General features: G+C 51.1%; 1 protein-coding gene across 1 annotated transcript; it reads right to left on the bottom strand.

Moving 5' to 3' along the window:
• Positions 1-1,938: 1,938 nt before the first annotated feature.
• Positions 1,939-15,948, bottom strand: Lad1 (ladinin 1). The gene is made up of 10 exons (XM_034513713.2): positions 15,766-15,948; positions 8,966-9,103; positions 6,680-7,562; positions 5,967-6,071; positions 5,089-5,132; positions 3,879-3,951; positions 3,657-3,794; positions 3,268-3,354; positions 2,932-3,006; positions 1,939-2,586 (listed from the first exon to the last, which is right to left on the bottom strand). Exons 1-10 carry the CDS (start codon positions 15,801-15,803, stop codon positions 2,581-2,583), a joined length of 1,587 nt encoding a protein of 528 aa, XP_034369604.1. The 5' UTR covers positions 15,804-15,948; the 3' UTR covers positions 1,939-2,580.
• Between the last annotated feature and the right edge of the window lie 3,655 nt (positions 15,949-19,603).

The raw sequence follows: 19,603 nt of genomic DNA, 5'->3' as shown, positions 1-19,603 counted from the left end.
GAAATCTGGGGGGCTTGGGAAAGGCAGAGGGAGGGAGAAGATTCAGAAGGATGATGAGTGTTGCAGCCAGACTGGCCCATAAAGAGCAAGACAGCCTGCTTCCCCTCCCCACTCTAGCCCACCAAAGCCCCAATTTTTGCACTGTATCTCAATCTAGAATCTCTAGGAATTTACGAATTGTTTTTCTTAAACCTCCCTGAATTTAAACTACTTTCCAAGAGCGTTGGTAGCCTTTCAAACAGGGCACAGTCAGACTTCAGGATGCCCGAAAGACACAGAGCACCCTCCTCCTAGAAAACCAATGATTTCTTAGTATCTTAGGTGTAGGACTTTATCCAGACAGCCACTTCTTGGCAGCCACACTGGTGCATAGCAAGATGGCTCCAGAAGCAACTTAGAGGTCTAGTCATTACAAATAATCAGGCCTAGGCAGATAGGCAGAAAATCTGAAGTGTGCGGATCTGAAGCAGCATGCGGGCTGGTGCTAGCACGCTGGGACACCCACAGGATGGCAAGCTGTCCCCAGGCCACCATGGCAGCAGTGCAGGGAGGTAGACTTGCCTCCAGGGGGCACTAAGTGTCACATTCTACACACACACACACACACACACACACACACACACCTTGTTCATCAGCTGTCTCCAGAGCAAAGCAGGAGGCAGAAGCAGCTGTGGAATGCAGCTGCCCCAGCACTCCCACCAATTATCTGCCCAAAGAGGGGATGCAGACAGAGCTCACACCACTTCAAACCTGCACCCATGAACATCCCCTCCACTGTCTCAGGGAGCACCATGAGCCTCTCTCCTAAAAGTCCGTAGGACAGCTTTGCTTGCTACAGAACTTCACTTGCCCAGGAACTCCCCAAAATTCACATCATGAACACCCCCAAAGCCCTTTGAGGTCACCTGCTTGAACTTCTGGAATTCAGAGAAGGGAAAAGCCTGGGGTCCAAGGTGCTCAGCAGAACCAGAGCAGTTACATCCCCCACTGTCCCGGTGGCACCGAGCCACCTTCCCTGCCCTGCCCAGATTCACATCAACCCTCAATTGCAGATTAGGTCCTTCTCAGGATATACAGGATGCTCCAGGCAGGTCTTCAGGGCCTGCTCCCTCCACCTCCAGCCTAACAAAAGGGTGAGCTCAGGTGCAGGAGACTCTCAGAGGTAAGCCAGCCCTGGATGCTGAAGTGTGAGCACACGCAGAGTCTGAGGACCTCTGTCTCCTAGACTATAGGGCCTAAGACAAAGGGCCTTCACCCAGGACAAAAAGACGAGGGGGGGTGGGGAGCAGGGACCCAGTGTTGCAGTTACTAGCCATGTCTGAGAAACTGTGGGATGCCCCAGGCAAGTGGGTATGAGCAACCTTGCACCCATTCTCCCTCGAGGCTGTTCTAGGCGAATCCAGAACAATCAATTGGGAATAAGGGCTGGAATGGCTTAAGATTATAACCTCTTTCAGACTCCAGCCATAACAGAGTTGCAGCTCAGCATTCTACAAGCACACATGGGGCCACGGTACTGAGAACATGGATTAGGAAGCCTGGGGAGAGGTATGGAATGGAGGTTATGTGCAGTTCTGCGCTCTTAAATGAATTTTATTTTATGTGTGCCTTGTATGGGTGTGTAACTGCACATCATGTGTATGCAGTGCCTACAGAGTCCCTAAAACTGGGGTTTCACATATTTGTAAACCAGTGTATAGGTGCTGGGGATTGAGCCTTAGGTTCCCTGAAGAGCAGCTAGGACTCTTAACTGCTGAGCCATCGCTCCCAGCCCCAGGTGTACACTATTAAGCTAGGACCTTAAAACGAGAGAAGTGGGGCATGAGGGATGTGTTTCTTCTTCCAGCAAACCCAACAATCCCTCACTCCCTGCAGCTGATTCTGAAGGAAAGCAAAGCCTGTGGGAACAAACCATCAACATTACCAGACACTCATGCCTGAGACTGAATGAGTTTATTAGATCCTTCCTGGGAAAGGTTTTTCCGGGTGAGAGTAAGGCATGTGGTAAGACAAAAAGGCACTGAGATCCCTATCGGGGCAGCAGGATGGTGGGGGACAAGCAGAGGGATGCAGCATATGGGCAGCCCCTGGTGACGCCTTTCCAGTTCTGGCTTGAACAAGCCTCAGGGAGCAGTAAACATCCAGGACTTAGTGTGGAGATATCACAGACACACAGAGTGCCTGCTGGGAGCAAGCAGGACATACAACTCTGGAGCTGGCAAAATAACCCAGCTTGATGCTGGCAGTGAGCAGGAGGAAGAGAGGCAGTCAGTCCCTAGAGAGGACACAGAGACTCCATGGCTGATGGGCCAGGGCTATGCCCTGGTGCTTTCTGGGTTCAGGACATATTGTACCTACAGTGGGACAAGAAAGTACCGGAGCACATCTGCCCACAGTCTGGGCTGGAGAGGGGCCAGAGGAGTGTTGTTCATGTTCCTGGCCCCCAAGAGCCCTGACCAGACTGACCCAGAGGCAGAAAGGGAGTAGGGTCTGCAAGAGTCAGGGGTGCTGCAGGAGAGGGGCCAGCATGACGAAGGGCCCTTGGGATGCAGGTTTGCAGGTCTGTCCTGACAAGGCTTGTCACACCTGTGGGACAAAGGCCAATTAGAACAAGGAAAGGGAGTTCCTAGGGCTATGGGGGAGGGCACCTCTGGATAAGAAGGCACACCTTTGGACGGCCAAGCCTTCACCCACACTGGGTAAGATACCCGAAACCTAATGGTTAGATGGGGGACCCAAACTCCAGCTCAGCCAGGCCAGCTCGGGGGCTCCTGTTCTTCTCATGGGTCAGTCATGTGAGCACACAGGGACAAACAGAACCTGGGCACTCAGACCACACAACTCCAAACCACGACCCACTTAAGAGTAAGCACTTGGGTAGGTTTGGGGTCTTCCACTGTATGTCAGGGCCATCCCTCCTGCCTCGCTCACCTCTGCATCCAGGGATGTAGCTGACTTGTTTCCCCACTGAGCCCTCTTGGTGACCGATGCCTCTTTCCGTACCTCCTGATTAGGGCGTCAGAGTAAAGAGCAGGAACTCAGACAGGGGTAAGGAGAAACTTGGGGTCACCACCTGTCCCCTACTCCGGATGCCTTTGTTCTTCCTGAAGGGAAGAGGACCCAGACTCTCTCCTCTGTGTGGCTCTCACCCACAGAGTGTGTCCTTACCCCACAACCCCTGCCACCAGCTCCACTTCTGAATGACCCATTGCTGCTGAGCCTACCCTTCCTCTGACCTCCTTGTAAAAAACACGTGGGTGAAAGTACCTGAGGACCTTGGTCTCCCAAATCCTGGGTCTTGCTGATCCATAGGTTAAGTCTCGATGTCACAACCCCTGACAGACGCAGATTCTCCTACACAGAAAATTTCCACCTTAGGGTTCAGAGTCCCTGCCCACAGTGAGGCTCTTCCAAAGGCTCTAGAATGGGGACAAGATTCTGTCCACCACAACAACAGTCAGCACAAGTTATGTGTGTCTGGGATAGGCCCCATCCTGGGGAGTTCTGCACCCAGTTAAGGAGACTCAATCTCAGAAACACAAATGCCAAATCAAGGTTCTGCCAGCATTGGCAGACAATACAATTTCTAACCTTATCAAGGGTTAAGCCCAGGCTTCAAGGATGCCAGAGCCCGGCAGCTGGGATTTGGCCCTCACCTTTCTGACGGAGGTTGGTTCTGTGCGGTTCTGGCCTGAAAGTTCCTTCTCAAAGAGATGGCGCTTGCTGGCTACAGCGGCAGGAGTGACAAGGACTTCAGTACGGGAGGAGCCTGGAGACCGGACAGATTCTGACCTCTGAAAAATCAGAGATGGAAGCGGCTGAGCTGTGACTGTGAGGTTCAGAAATAGTGCCCTCACAGAGACACTCTCTGCTCCTACCTGGATGGCCGTGTGGTATCTCTCCAGTTTCTCCCCTAGCTTGATGGTGCTAGCCGGCAGCCTCACACTGGCACTGTAGGAAGGGAAGATGGCCAGAATGAAATTCTGCAGGGTGGCCAGGCCTGTCCCCAGGGCTTGAAGAACCTTCCCTAATACCCCGTCATGCTGGCAAAGATGGAGGACAGAAACTGATGACGATGCCTTTGCTGCAGAGTGGATTGAAATGACTTGGGCAGGGCGAAGTCTACAGAATCCAGGAACCTTCTCACTCCTGAAGAACAGCCTGCCTGTGTGATCTGGCATCTCAGGACCAGAAGCGCTTCCTACTGTTTCCTTCCTCCCTTCCTCTCTCACACCCTATCACTTCCACTAAAAACACCTCAGTTCTCACGGGCTAGGTGGTCATGACAGCGCCTGTGTTGCCATCCTCGGGTCACATTGCTGTCCCTGCATCTGCCTGCCTGGGTTGCTATGTGTTCAATGGTCTCCAATGAGTTGCTTGTCTTTGTTCTCCTCTTGCTTCAAATCCACCCTGAGCCCCAGGCCTAGGAACGCAAGCCCTTAACTTAACTAAAGCCCTTAACTAAAGGCTTAGCAGGCAGGTGATCCAGCAGAGGTGGATGAAACGTGTAACTACATTTTAGAACATTTTTATGTTTGTCTGTGTTCCTCCACTCCCACACCCTCCCACAGCGTGCCATCCGTCCTCTGCTTGGCTCAGTGTTACAAAGCAAGGCTACTTACTAAACATGCAGGTTCCTGGGCCCCACTGTAGGCCTGCCACAGCTGAGTCCTTTTTGTTTTTGTCCTAATCATAGTCTCCCTTCTGGAAAGTTCTCTTACCCTTGCCCACTCCAACTTCCAGAGCAAAGCTTCCTCCCTCTTCAGAGCCCCATCAAAACTATGTCCCCTTCAAGCATGAGAAGGGTCATGGGACAGGTACTCAATGCCCTGACATAGCACACAAAGCTGTGGTGACACTTCCCTCCCAGGGCCATCTCATCCAACCCTAGGACCTCTTGTCAATCTTGTTGCCCTGACAGATCTAGTGCCACAAGCAAAATCTCCATCTTCCTTCATGCATCCTGTGGCCCAGCCTGGCACAATGGTAACAGGTGGGGGAAATACACACACACACACACACACACACACACACACACACACACACACACGACCAGACAAAAGCCAGCAAGGCCTCCAGGCAGCTCACCTGCGGGTTAAGGTTGTTTCTGAGTTGTCTTTCCTGGGGCTCATCTGAAACAAGAAGGTGAGGTTTGCAAGTGGACAGTCTCAGGAAATCCATGCCCCCTCTTCAGTGGGGAATCTAGCTCTCAGGATACATCTTCATTCTGAGAATCTGCCCCCACCTCAAAGTGCCAAGCCTTCATTAAACGAGCTTTCTTATCTGAAAGCACCTGCCTTCACCCTCCAGGGTGGGTCCAAAGCCCTTTCTCATCCTCCCCAGCCTTGCCAAGTACCTGCTACAACCTGTATTCCTATCTACCTCATCAGTGACCGGGAGCCTTGGGAGTACTGGTCAACCTCAGGCCTACCAGCTCTTTCCCAGAGCCTAGCATGCATCAGGGCACAAGGCACATTCAATCAATGGATGAACAGATGACCCAGTAAACAAAAGAAGGAAGAATAAGCACTGAGACAGACCAGATGAAATGCTCCAATTTCATCACACCAAAGCCAGGCAGGGACAGAGAACACTGGAGAGAAACCTGCTGTTCTCTGCCCTGCCCCTACCTCCCAAGGAAGGACAGGGATTGATGAAGACACAAGAGAGTTGTGACAGGCCAGGTCAATCTGGTCTGGCAAGTGCATCTTCCTGCAGTCCTGATCTTATCCACTAGGTGGGGCTGCTCACGTTTATTTAACACATAAACACACACACCAGTCTTCAACCTGCTCTCTATTTAAAATGACTTATCTTGTTTGAGCACCCATAACTCAAAGCTTCTCTCTATCCAGTCTCTAAGGAGACTCTTCCTGTTGTACAATCTACAGCTCCTTGCTTTATGGGTACTGGTTTCCTTTGCATGCTCTGCAGCTGATGGGTGACTAGGGTCCCCTGGCTCTTACCCGGAAGGAGATGGTCCTGGGGCTGGAGCGTTTGAGGGAACTGCTATAGGTGAGCAGGGTAGGTGAAGGTGTGTCTGCATCTTCATCTTTGCTGGGAATTTTCACCTGAGTGGAGCAAAGGTGTCAGACAAGAGACCTCATCTTCCTCAGTATGATTGTAGGGTGCTCCCAGCCCCAAGCAGCCCCCCAAACCCAAACTTCCAGGGGGACCTCAGGTGGCCTAGCTCATCACAGAAGTTACATGTAAAAGAAGAGAGTCAGTTGGACTACCTGTGCCCCACTCTCCGCCATGCAGTAGCTATGTAATCTCATGTAGCCTGGCCACCAGGCAGAGCTTTAGTTTTAGAAGGATCCAAGGCTTCCTAAGAATTTGCTATGTAGCCTAAGGCTTCCATACTTAATGGGTGTAGGTCTCCCTGGAAGGCTTTGTAGAGGATAGGAAACAAGGCACTGGGCAGAAGTAAATGGCTTGGGAGTCTAGGACCTGGATGAGGATATGGTTTGAGAACCTAGGTGTTCCCTGCACATGACCCCTGCAGGTCCAACAATCTGCCTCTGACTCAGTGTCCTATTCCGACAGTAGCTACGAATAATGAAGGCCAGCTCAAAAATGGGAGGATAGGAGGAAACGAGGGAGCCAGAGGTCACAAGGGCTGGATGCAGTAAGGTCTGCAAGGAAGGGCAAGAGAGAGACAGAACGGAACACTGTCAACCTGGAGTGTGATAGGTGGGAAGCGAGAAGCTTTAGTCGGAGGATCTGGTGCACTCTGCTCTGCAGGGGAAGGTGGGCTCTTCCCAGGGAGGGCCCTTCCTCTGGGCTCTCTCGTGGTGGCCTGGCTTCCCCCAGAGGTCTGGGGCTGCTCTGACACTGCTGCCTTCTTTGGTGTCAGCTTTGTCTCTGAGACTAGTGACTTTTCAAAGATAGATGCTTTCTCCGACACCAGCCTCCTCTCCTGCATCTTCTCAGAGACAACGGCTTTTTCTAGAACTGGAACGGACTTTCTCTCTGGTGCTGCTGTCTTCAGAGACACAAGTGTTTTCTCGTGGACCGGTGACTTCTCTGTCACACTTGTTCCTTCTGGAACCAACTTCTCTGGGCTATGTCTTTTCTCAGTCGGAGATGCTTCCTCTGTGGCTGTCCCCTTCTCTGAGGGGCAGGCTTTCTCTGAAACCAGTCTCTTGGCAGGCACGGGGTTTTTCTCTGAGACGGGTGATTTCTCAGAGACCAAGGTCTTCTGCTGAGCTACTGTCTCCTCTGGAAGCCTCTTTTCTCCTTCCTCAAGCTCTCTGCTCTTTAGACACTCTTCTTCCTGGGCCCAAGGGCCTCGCTGCTCCCGACTCAGTCTCCGGCGAGGCAGAGCCTCCACTTTCTTCTTAGGCACAAGGGGCTTCGACAAGGTCTGCTCAGGGCCCAGGCTGTCTCTTTCCTCCTCTGCCTCTAGCCTCTCCTGTACTGGAGCCTGGACAGCCCCTACCACCTGCCGCCTCTGTCTCCGCTCTTTTCTGGTCCTAAGGATGGCCTGGAAGTCTTCATCTTCATCTTTGGAGGCTGGGGGTGATGGCTTGGAGACCTCTGCTTCCTCCACACTGGGCAGCCTGAATCAAAAGACAGGAGGAGAGAAGGTGGACAGAATCAGATGATATCAGGAACGAAGGCGACCCTGAGTATAACTGACTCAGTGAGATGCCTCCAGGCCCACCAACTGCTCCCTCTCCCTCCCCACCACTATTTTTAAAATACTCACTTTTATGTAGTCTATGTGCACAGTGTCACAAAGTACCCTGTGCTCTAAAAAAAAATTTTTTTTTAAAAATTAAAAAAAAAAAAAAAAACAGATTCCTGTACAGATGACAGTTCAACCACAATTACTAACACTGATCAAGCAAGTGTGTTATAGGTTCTGGGCCTGGGGCAACACTGGCTGGGAAGGCTCAAAGGAGTGAGTATAGTTCCTGTCCATCAGAGCCTAGCAGCAGCCATGAAGCCAACTGGTAAGGAGCTAAAGGAAAACCCAAGGCTTCTGAGATACCATTCCATTACCCTGCCTGTCACATGGGTATGTCCAGAGCATAGTGATGGCACTGGGTTTGGGTCAGCCCCGGGGAGGGTATGTCCAGAGCATAGTGACGGCACTGGGTTTGGGTCAGCCCCGGGGAGGGTATGTCCAGAGCATAGTGACGGCACTGGGTTTGGGTCAGCCCCGGGGACACAGCCTGATCTTTCCTTATTGGGAGAGGGGAAACAAGAGCAAGATAAACAAAACAAACACCTGTGTAAAACTCTGAGGCAATGGTCTCCACCTAAAGGAGTCTGTCTGTCTGTGTCTCCTGTCCCTGCTTTTAATGTGATTTCAGGTATATCAACTCAGTGTCTGAACCTTTCAACTCTATAAACTGTTGGGCAGCTCCCAGGACAACAGCCATTCCATGAGAGCAAAGTCCTAGCGTATACTCAGCATTTAATAACTTCTGGGCCGTCTCTTCCTTTCCCTCATAATCCCCAAACCTAACTGTCATAACCTGTCCCCCTTTTGTTCCCCTCAGAGGGAGGATTCGAGTATAAGAAGGTAGCCTGTATAAGGGAACGTCTACAAGTCTGAATGGACACTGTGGCCATACTCACTAGATACAGGACCTTGGTGTGTTAGCATGCTTCCCTGAGTCTCTCCTGATGTAAAACAAATTATTAATAGTGTCCTCTCAGACATCATGAGGACTAAGCGAGCTGCATCATAAAATGTCCAGCAGAGTAGGGGTCATGAACAGATTCACCAAACAGCATCTGGGAGTGTGTCGACAAGGGTAGGGATCGTGCTCGGGCTGATCATGGGTCTGGAGATGATGGGGAATTTGAAGTTCATCTTCCTACCATCAGCCTTATCCCAGGACCAAATCCTTAGCAGGTCGAAACGATTTCACATAGTCTTCCTGGGACAGCTAAGACCCCACTTCCACTCAGAATGATAAAATGGCGTTCAGAACCCAACCCAACCAAGTACCTCTCCACAGCTCTCTGAGCTCCATTCTGGGTGAGTTTTGGAGATTCATCATCTGTGGTTGAACTCAGGTTGCGGTGCCTCCGCCTGCGTTCACGCTCCTGTTCCTCTTCGTCTTCCAAAGTCCGCTGCCGGGCCAGGCTAGGAGAAATAGTTAAGGATCAGCACAGCCCAGACCCAGGTGAACACCTTCCCCAGTCAGACTTGGAGAAGACTACTTGCCTGGAGGCAGCCTTGCTGCCAGTGGCCCTGGGGCACTCCAGTGCAGATAATTGGGACAGAGATGGGTTATATGTGCAAATACACACAGGATTTCAGAGAACCAGGATGAAGAAGGGAAGCGCAAAGTTTCTCATTAAAACAATGTAACTTTCTGTGATGGCCTGTGCCTGTAGTAACAGCTAGCTAGAAGGCTTGAGCCTAGGAACTTAAGGCTACCTTGTGCTACATAGTGAGAATATGTATCAAAGAAAGAAAGGGAGGAAAGAAGCAAGGAAGGAAGGAAGGAAGGAAGGAAGGAAGGAAGGAAGGAAGGAAGGAAGGAAGGAAGGAAGGAAAAGGAAGGAAAGATTGTATATTGATTCCATGTTGAAATGATCACTTTTGGGTCTATTAAAGCAATTGAAACATATTATTTAATTTTTCTCTTTACTTCCTTAACTTGGCTATTAGACAATCTAATTTTTCAATGTAACTCCTGTCTGCACAGCTTGCAGGGATCTAGTTAGATGAGAGTTTCTCCCAGTTGACCGCACTGACATTTTAGCCAGATAATCCCTTGTGAGGAGCTGCCCTGAACTGTAAGTACTGAGCAGCTCCCTCCCCATTGTGACAAGCAAGTACACTTCCCAGCATTACCAAATAGCCCCCTTGGAGTTACAGTAGCCCTAGCTGAGAACCTCGATGTGTGCTGGATTTTACTGTGAGAAGAGAACATCTCTGGATGCTGGGAACAGGGGAAGGTGACATTGACAATGCCATCTCTCTTCTTAGTCCTCCACAGACAATACTGAGGAGTTCCCTCACAGTTGCTCATCCCACACAGAAATCCTTAGTCACTGATGGTAGGGAAAGGATAGACTCTGAAATCAGACGGAGAGAGATCCACAGTAGACTTTCCCTTCTTGGGGCCTCTCTCAACTTTTAAAGCTGTCTCCTACTTGCCTGGAGCAGCAAGGAGATTTTACACACTCTACACGGGCTTTCCTCTCCTGTGACCTTGCATTTGTGGGACTAACTAGACACTTTCAGGCAGTCTCACAACCTCCCACTAATCCAGTCATCCAGCCAACCAGCCACCGGGCAATCAGCCCACACATCGGCCTTCACCATCTTTATCCACCTGTCCTACCAAAACCCACCTTCCCTCCACCCAAACAAACAACACATAACCACTCAACGGCTCTAAGAATGGCAGCCCTAGTCCGTAACCACGTTTAAGAGTATCAAGGGAAGTAGGTGTTGGCATATTCCTTTCTCTTAGAATTCTGTCCCTGAAGAGGCAACTCTTTAAAGGCACGCTGTGTTGGCTTGCAGCTGATGAAGAAAATAGAGACAAAACATTCACCAAAGGGAACCTTACTTACATATCTATTACAGTAAGGTTAGACTTAAGATATAGTTTGTTAGCCATACTTAACTATTCCACTTATGAGGTTTCTCAGAACTCAGAACGGGGAGTAAGAGTCTTTTTAAAGTGGCCTAGTCAGTTATGTTTTTTAAAAAAAAAAAAAAAAATGTTTCTGGGTGTCAGCAAGAGACAGAAATCAAAACCACAGGAGGAAGGTGGCTACCTCTATAATTGTAATTATTTCCTATATGCTACTGCAAAACTCACAATTTGTATGCAACTGAATTGCATCTAAAATGCATGGGTGAGCCCCTGGTGTCTGTGACCTGGTTTCTAGTCACCTTGCTTTTGGGCAAGTCACTTCCTGTACCTCTTCGCTGTTGAAGAAGACAATTACTTTCCCGCCCTAAGTCTCACATCTATACAGCCAACATTCTCTAACCAAATGCTGTCTGAGGCCTACAGGCTGGGCATGATTCTGGGAGCTAAAATACAAGAAAAAGAAAGTAACATAGGTCTCCTTTGAGGCTAGGCAAGTCACACAATAAGCAAGGAAACAAACCCAGGACCCAGCCCATAGGAGGGCAAGGCTTGGATGTATAGACTTTGTTCAAGAGGAGGAGCCAATGGTGTCATATCTGGTGACACAGGGTCCCAAGAGGGGGCAATGAGTGCAAAGCCCTGGTGTAAGAGCTAAATGCTCAGGGGAAGATGGTAGGCTAGGGACAGCATGCAGAGGAACTACTCAGGAGAATAAGGACAGAGCAGCGGGCTTTGGAGACCTCTGGCATCTCACGTGGTGACCAGCATAGAGCAAGTGCCAACAGATGTGAGAGAGCATGTATGTGTACATGTCACTATCAGAACAGAAGACTCCCCTCTCCTGAGGAAGTGCATCAACTTGATGCAGAAGAATACAAACAAGGAGCCAGCCAGAGCCCCTGAAGGCAATCTACCCCTGTCTACATAGGGAAGGGTATGTCTGCTCATTACCCAAGGAAACGAGCCACCTTAGGAGAGAACCTTCTGGAATATCCCAATTCGACCATTATGATGGCAACATCAATTCTCGAGGTCATCTTGGTCACAACTGTATTCCACTTCCATGCAATTGAAAGGGGACCAGGGATATTTTTCCCTTTGTCCTTGACCATGGATCTTAACTAGGAGTCCTCTGGACCTTCGCATGAACCCTGTGATCTTTGATTATTTTACAGACCACTCCTTTGTTCACCCCCACAGTGCACATGAACCAGGGTCCCATGTCCCACTCTCCTCTGCCAACTTCTGCTGGCTTGTAAATGAGGACACTGCTCCTTCTCCCACTCTGCACACTCCATGCCCCTGTCCTGGATCGGGAATAACTTCTACCCTCCAGAGAGGGCCCATATCCAGAGGAGAGTGAGCACTCCCCAACCCACACCCAGCAGGGCTAGGCTGGAGCCTCCAGGATTCCTTGACCATGAGCAACACTGTTCTCAGATGCTGCTCACTGCCTTGGGGGAAGCAGGGGCTTTGTTTGCCCTCCACTGGGGCCCTTTGTGCTGTGCCATCAGCCTGACTCCTCACACAGGACTCATGACCAGGTTGGGTGAGAGCTGGCTGCAGAAGTCAGGGCCAGCTGTCAGTGTCTCCAAGACCCCAGTACTCACAAAGGGCAACATGGTCACCAACCCCTGCTGCTCAGAAATCACGGGGCTACCTTCAACTCCTGGCACCCAGCAAAACATGAGTCCTCTCATTATCTCACCCCAGGGAGAGAATGTTATCTCTCATAAGTGAAGATTATTGGCCTCTAAAGAAGAAACGAACCAACGTGGAAGAGAAGGAAGGACAAAGGTCGGTTCCATAGCCAGTGTAATTACCGAAATGCCAGTAATAAATCAATTATTGGGGATTTAAAACAGGGCTTGAAATTCAAATATGGTGAAAAACAAATCAAGAAGTAAAAGAACGAAGGTGAGTGGGTGAACAGTAACGTGTAAGTGCTTACTACAGCACCAGAGGCTGGTCTAGGTACTTCATAAATACCACTGATGTTCATCCGTCCCAGGCTCTGAGCAAGGTGATGCTACCCAACTCAAATTTGAGAAACCTGAGGCTTTGAGGAGTTCACAACTTTCTGGAGAAAGCACGGCTACAGAAAAGAAGGAACCAAGACCTCCCATTTGTATCCTTTCAAAGCCTCGTGCCCTAACCCGGACACCAGGGGCCAGAAAAACATGCCTTAGTGTCCTGGTCAGGGTGTGAGTGCTGGTCCTAAAACAGAGTACAACAGCTGAGTATTCAGAGGGAAAAAGGGAACCTAAGCAGGAGCCAAGGGGTAGCCGAGCTCAGAGAGCAGCTGGGAGAACAGAGATTTGGGGAAAGCCAGTGACCATGGAGCCCTAGAGCCACGCCCTAATGCAGCCCAGCCAAGCAGCTCTCTATTCACACCCTTCCACACCCTTTTCTCCATCTCCTGGCCTTCACTGGGGGGACACACTTCCCTCTCTGCCTCCAGGTGAGGCTGCTCTTCCTCCCCATTCCTGATTCACCAGCTCCACCTTTTTCCGTGGATGACTAAAGACATAACTGCCCTGTTACACTTAAGAATGGAACCCGTTTCCCTAGTGGTCACAAAGAAGAAGCCTGTTACAGGGCTGACAAGAAGCTAGAGGGAACGTGAAGATGTCCCAGAAGCATTTAGTGGGTCCTGGGGTTCAAAGAGCTGGACATGGGAAAGGGAAGAAGAGTGGAAGGACCTGAGGTGTGTCCGTGATTTGGGGATGGTCTAGCTCATGAGCAGGCCTCAGGCTCCCCTTCCACACACTGAGGGGTTGTGGTGGGTGAAGTCCCTTCTGCACCAGACTGTCTAAAGAAAGGTATCAGGAGAATCCAGAGAAGCAGGGTGTGTGGGGGTGGGGGATGGGGAGGGGTGAGGAGGGGAGGGAGCTGTTTAAGGGCCAGGCAAGGAAATGATTAACCAGTGGCCACTTAGTCCCAGGGCTCTGAGGTCCACCCCTCACCCCCCACAGACAGGCTGGCATATCCTCACTGGTCACCAGGTCAGCACATAGGGGAAAGGCCACGGCTGACCAGGGCAAGCAGCTCCACGATGCCCCATCCCAGGCCTGCAGCTTCTGAACCTCACAGCTGAGGACAGAGAATGCAGGCTCACTGTATCTCTGCCTTGGCTCTAGTTGAGGCCACCGTTGTCACGCCCTCAGTGCAGGCTTCCCTAGCTTGGAAGGCTTGGTTCATGGTGACTCACAGTCCTTTCCTGTGGCCCGCTGAGGCTTGTTGCTCACTAAGAGAGTGGAGCAGGAGCGGTCCTGTGTTCCAGGTGCCTCATCAGGGAGACTGTTGGCAGCAGCTACAACTGCCCACGGGGTTCCATGAAGGCTGGGACTGGGCAGGGAGGCCAGACTAAGTCCCACGGTAGCAGGACTGGTTCCCCAGGGCTTCACTACCACTTAGCCTGGACATCCCATGGGAACTTGGCCCCGCCCCTGCAGCCCTGTGAGTTCTATGCCCAACTGAGCAGTGGACAAACTACCATCAGACCTCATTCCCGTTAACAGTTCTAGCGCTCCCAGACAAATCCCCTACACACACACACATTCATACACACACACATACACACACACTCCACAACCAGGCTTTTAGACAAAAAAAAAAAAATCACAAACACCCTTATCAATCTGGGCACTTCTGAGGAAGTGGGATCTGTTTTGTATTTTTAACAGAACTGAAGTCCTCAACAACCGTTTAGATGGAGCATCCTGGGAGCAAGCCCAGCCACCCATGGACATCTCATCTCTACACAGGCAGTAAACATGCTCCCCCACACAGAGGCTACACAACATGTATTTGAGCACGCATTTACAGGCATGCATGTGTCCACACCCAGAAACAAAGGCACTCCTGCACCAACCCCATGCACACTGACCCACAGACAGAGTCCAAGGCCTTGCCCCCGCACCAGCTCCACCCTCAGCACATACCTTCCCTGGGGTGTGTCTGACCTCTAAGGCAGCGTGGGCTCCCTTTCCAGAGCATTGGCCCTCACCCTCTTTGGAACTTATCTTTCCCCTTCTCTAGATACTATGGGCCTCTCTGCACTAAGGCCGAGGGACAGGCATACTTCAGAGAAGTGTCCTAAGGCTCTGAGGAGGAAGTCCCCAAACCAAATGATGGGCTTCTGTGACAGACCGAGACTGAAAAACCCTGAAGCCCTCAGGGAGGTCCTGAGGGGCAGCAGCTCTCAGTGTGAGAGACGTCTTGATAGGCGGTTGGTACCCATGCTGGGCTGCACCTGCAGATATAGCTCTGACCCCACAAAAGACCTGAAGACCGAAAGCCCACTTGAGAGAAGCCAAGAGGCCAATTTTACCCTAACTGGAGCCTGAGGAATAGAAAGAACAGGGCTCCGGCAGCAGCCTCTGTTACCTTTAGGACAAAGGATGCATTCCAAGTTAGGGACTCGGTGAAAGGGATTGGAAGAAAGGATGCTGGTCCAACACTTCTGTCGAGGGAGGGGCAGCTCCAAGAGGAGGCACAAAAAGACGGGGCGGCCTCCTAAGATACCCAGGCCACCTTGGGCTTCTCTGAGCCTGGATAAACTATCCAGCAGGAAGAAATGGCAAATACAGTCTCTGACCCATTGAGATTCACAAACACAGATTGTAGCGCAAACAAGGATAACATCTTGCCTCCAAGATACCGCTCCAAATGTTGTGCTCAGAATTTGAGCCTCTCTTTGGGATGAGGGGTGGGGAAGGAGGGTGCTGCTTTCTCTTCTCTGATCCTATTCACACACCCGGGTTCTGTTGATTCCATAAGGTGGGGCTTTACACTTCCCAGACCCACTCTAAAACTCTTAACAGAGGCACAGAGACTGAGGGTCCGCTCAAGAGTAAGTCTTGGGGTAACTTTTGAACTTCCCCAGCCCCCTAAAACGTTCCCTTGCCCTCACAGACAGTGACACCCCGGGCTGACCAGGCTGCCGACAAGCCTTGCCCTAAGCCTACTCGTTAAGACCTAAGGGAACAGGAAGCTGAGGAGCAAGAAGACCACCCGCTCTGTCACCTGGGGGGACCAGAGTTTGGTCTCAATTCTGTCCCCACGGAAGAGCAACAAGACCAGGGTCTCACTTCGTTGAGGGAAGCAGGCCTGTGTCCGGGAGAGGAGATCCGAAGGGGCGCAGCTTATGCCCAACCCCGGGCCACCGGGCCCCGGTGGCCGCACTCACCTGGACAGAGCGGACCAATCCTTTCTGCTGACCGACATGCTGCCGAGCCCCACGGCCGCCGCGTGCCGAGCTCCGTGCTCCGCCGCTCACCTGCGGCCCCTCCCCGCGCCAGGTAGGGTCACATGGCCGCTTATCTCAGCCCGGCTCGGCCCCGCGCCGCCGCTCTCCCATTCGCCCGCCCCGGGAGCGGCCTCTGAGGTGTGGGCGTCCCAGACAAAGCCGCGCAGATCTCCGCCGGGGCGGGTCTCCCGCGCGGCTGCTCTGCGGGACGATCGCACGGAGCTGCGGGCTGCACCCAAGCCGGGGCTAGCGCGGGGCCGCTCTGCTGCCGGGGGCGAGGGCGGGGGACTTCCTGCTCAGAACCAGTTGGACCAGCTTGGCGCCGGCCCCGCGTCTTCCCAGGGAGTCGCGGTCCAGAGTGCCAGGGAGTCCGGGAGGGGGGCGGAACCCAAAGATCGGGGTCAGGCTGAGCTCGCTGCCTGGAAATCGACTTAGCCCAAGAGCTGGAAGCTGAAGAGAAAAAGTTAGATCAGGTACCGTAGTCTTGGGTGTAGAGTGCCAGCAGCGGTGGAGAAGTGAGGGGCTCCTAGAAAACACCACAGGGGTCAGAAACTACCTTGAAGACTCGGCTTAGATAAGCAGGCGCTGCGTGAGAAAACCAGCCTCTCCTAAAAGGAGCTGAGACAAACTCAAGCCCGCCAACGTAGAATGGACACCGCTATGAAAAACCATATGCGCCAAAAGCACGGTCCTGGCTCCTTGATACCCCACAGTGGCCTAAAGGGGCAGGGTGTATAACTCTGCCGTGGAAAAGTAGTTTTGTTCCCCCAGGAAGAGGGCCCATACGTAATTCAGATTAATATTGCAATAACCTGAGGCAACTCGAGTACCACCCGTGGGGACCCGTGGGTGAGCGCAGCACCAGCTGCTTCCCACTCGGGAACCTGCCTCCTGACTGAGTGTGTAAGGTCAGGTACCTGGATGGGAAAGTTTATCTTCCTTGTAAAATTAGAAATGGAATTAATAGCTGATTCGGGCACTGTTCATAGAAGGCCAGGGTGCTGCCCAGCACACAGGATGGGAAGTCAGAGTCTGACCTGATTGCCTCTGGAGATTCATCTGCCTCAGCCTCCTGAAGGCTGGGAATGCTGGAATTAAAGGCAGGAGCCACCACGCCGCGCTGGGGGAGGGGGGGAGGCTATTTTTGTAATCTACAAAGAAAAGGAAGGAGGAAGGAGGGGGTGCATAATCAAAGGTAACACTGAACAGAGGTGGGGTTAGCAAGGGCTTTGGAAAGCTGAACTGTGGGCCCAGAAGTGATTGACATGGCTCATGAACTCCTCTCTGCCTGATGTGAGAGGGACTGGGATTCAGAACAAGGATTCCAGAGTCAGAGATTCAGGACAGGGGACAAGGATTCCAGAGCTCTTAGGGAGGAAGTTGACTAGAGATGAACAGAGAGTTTCTTGACGTTTTGACCTGATGACTCTCTGTTTGGGTAGCTGCCTCCATATGGTCAAGCCATCAGCTGCACTCAACAGCCATGGGAATTAAGTCTTAAGAAGAGCTGTCCAGTAGATCATTGGATGTTGGTGTGGGAGCTCAAGAGAGGACTTGGCACTGTGTGCCCCATAGCCCAAGGGCAGGGGTCGAGTGGGAAAGAGGAGGGTGGGAGTTTTCAGCAGCATGCAGTTGGAATCTGCATCCGTGTCCTGGCTTCCCAAACACTGAAAAAGCCCCAGAGTCGCCTCAACACTTGGCTGGGCACACTTGTGTTCAGTAGCAGTTTGGAGGACACACTAATTTGGGAAGAGCCTCCATCCAGTTGAAGCGGACACTGGGAGACTGGGTCATGGGAAAACTGATATCCACGGGGTTCTAGGCACCCAGGACCCCTGGTCTCTCTGGTCTCAGGAAAAACAAAAACCAATGAGGGATGGCGTCTCCACACTTGTCAGAGTGGCAGGTGGCGTGCGAGGGGTAGAGCTGTCAATGGTGACTGTGTTCTTCTTCTCCAGCAATTGCACCCCTGAACAGAAAACCTCGTGGACATGAACGTCAGAAGAGGGGCCCATGAACATCCAAAGAAACACTGAGAGGAAGCAGAAGCCTGGGAGGGTGAAGAGAGGATGGCACCCTCACCCTTTCATCATTTCTTGGCAGTGAAAACAGACACGCTGCAGATTTTGAGCCAGCGTTGAAAGAGAAAAAGCAAAACGCATGCATTTTTATAAAGCTCAGAAGGGAGGTACGAATCTCAGCAATGCACAGATACGGAATTCATAAACATGTAGAAATGTACACAGAGAATTATATAGCAGCCCCTTAGGGAATGCCTGAAATCACAGACAATACCAGCCATACATGTGATGGTTTTCCTATATGTGTTTAAGACAAAGCTTGATTTATAACGTAGTCACAATACCAGTAACTAAGAACACAGGGCTGACGGTGGCCATCAGTGATGGCATGTACATTTAGCACTTATAAACCCCTGGATTCAATCACTTACGCAGAAAACAAACAAAGCCTAATGACATAGAGCAAGTGAGGGGGGCCTATGCCTATGATCCCTGGACTTGGGTGGCCGAGGCAGAAGGGTTGCCGAGGACTAGAGGCCAGCCTAAGCTACGTAGTGAGTTCCAGGCCAGCCCAAAAATAAGGGGGAGACATAATTATAATCACACACTGTGATACAATTGCCAGCTACAGGACATTTGTACTTTGGGGCCATTGAAAAACTGGGGATGACTTTAAGACAAGGACTGTGATACCACACAGCCTATCTGGGGACAGAGATAGCCAAGTGGTTAGCAGACAGAAGCTACGCCACATGGATGCACAGGACAAGAGATGATTCAGGTCCTGGGTAGGATGGTACAAGAGTTGGTTACACTACTCAGAAAAAATGTGTGCCTTTCGATGGACGCGTGGCTTGTTCCTGGGATTTTTTTTTTTTTTCATTTAGCACCTTTGGGTCAGAGTTGACCACAGATAACTGAGATTGCGGAAGCCAAATCTTGGAGAAGGGAAACTCTCATGGACACAATATTGAAGACCATGTTTATTCACCTTTATAGAGAGGAATGCAGTGTGATGGGGGTGGGGAAGGGTTTCAAAGTATTTCACGATATCCTAGTTCTGAAAATGAATGGTTGGGAGCTGAGGAGTGTAAAGTTCAGTAAAGACCTTGCATGCCTACCAAAGGGTTTAAGCCACGGCACCATAAAGATATAAACTCTCCATACATGGGTTCTTACTTTATAATTCTTTATTTACACATATGTTTAAATGTGACAATCACACTTCCACCAAGGAAAATCCACCAAGGCAGAGCCTGTTGTGACTAGGAAGCTTCTGACTAAGGGGAGAGGTCTTCTGCCATTTCCCAGCCAAATATGAGTCAGAGGTCACCCCTCTTCTTCCCTCTCTTGGGGTTCTGAGGCAACCCACAACAGACAGGCAGGCTCTGGAATCCCCCAAAACACAAGACTCATAGGGTATCTTTTCCAGGGAGGCTAGAATGGAAATCTGGGGGATCCCCAGTCCCAACAAGCTGTTCTGGACACTCTGATGTTTCAGTTCTGGTCCCATTTTCTATCTGCACTGTTCAGTGCCGGCCTTTGGCACTGTTGGAGAAAAGGGGGGGAAAGAAGAAGAAGAAGAAGAAGAAGAAGAAGAAGAAGAAGAAGAAGAAGAAGAAGAAGAAGAAGAAGAAGAAGAAGAAGAAGGAAGAGGAGGAAGAAAAGGAGGAGGAGGAGAGAGAGAGGAGGAAGAGGCAGCAATAATGCCCACATCCTAAGGACCCCAAGCCAGTGATCCCCTGGCTTTTAGTTTT

Source organism: Arvicanthis niloticus, chromosome 10 (assembly GCF_011762505.2).
Source record: "Arvicanthis niloticus isolate mArvNil1 chromosome 10, mArvNil1.pat.X, whole genome shotgun sequence".
NCBI classification, from domain to species: Eukaryota; Metazoa; Chordata; class Mammalia; order Rodentia; family Muridae; genus Arvicanthis; species Arvicanthis niloticus.
The sequence above is the reverse complement of the archived record's forward strand: the minus strand, read 5'-3'. Positions and strand labels throughout refer to the sequence as shown.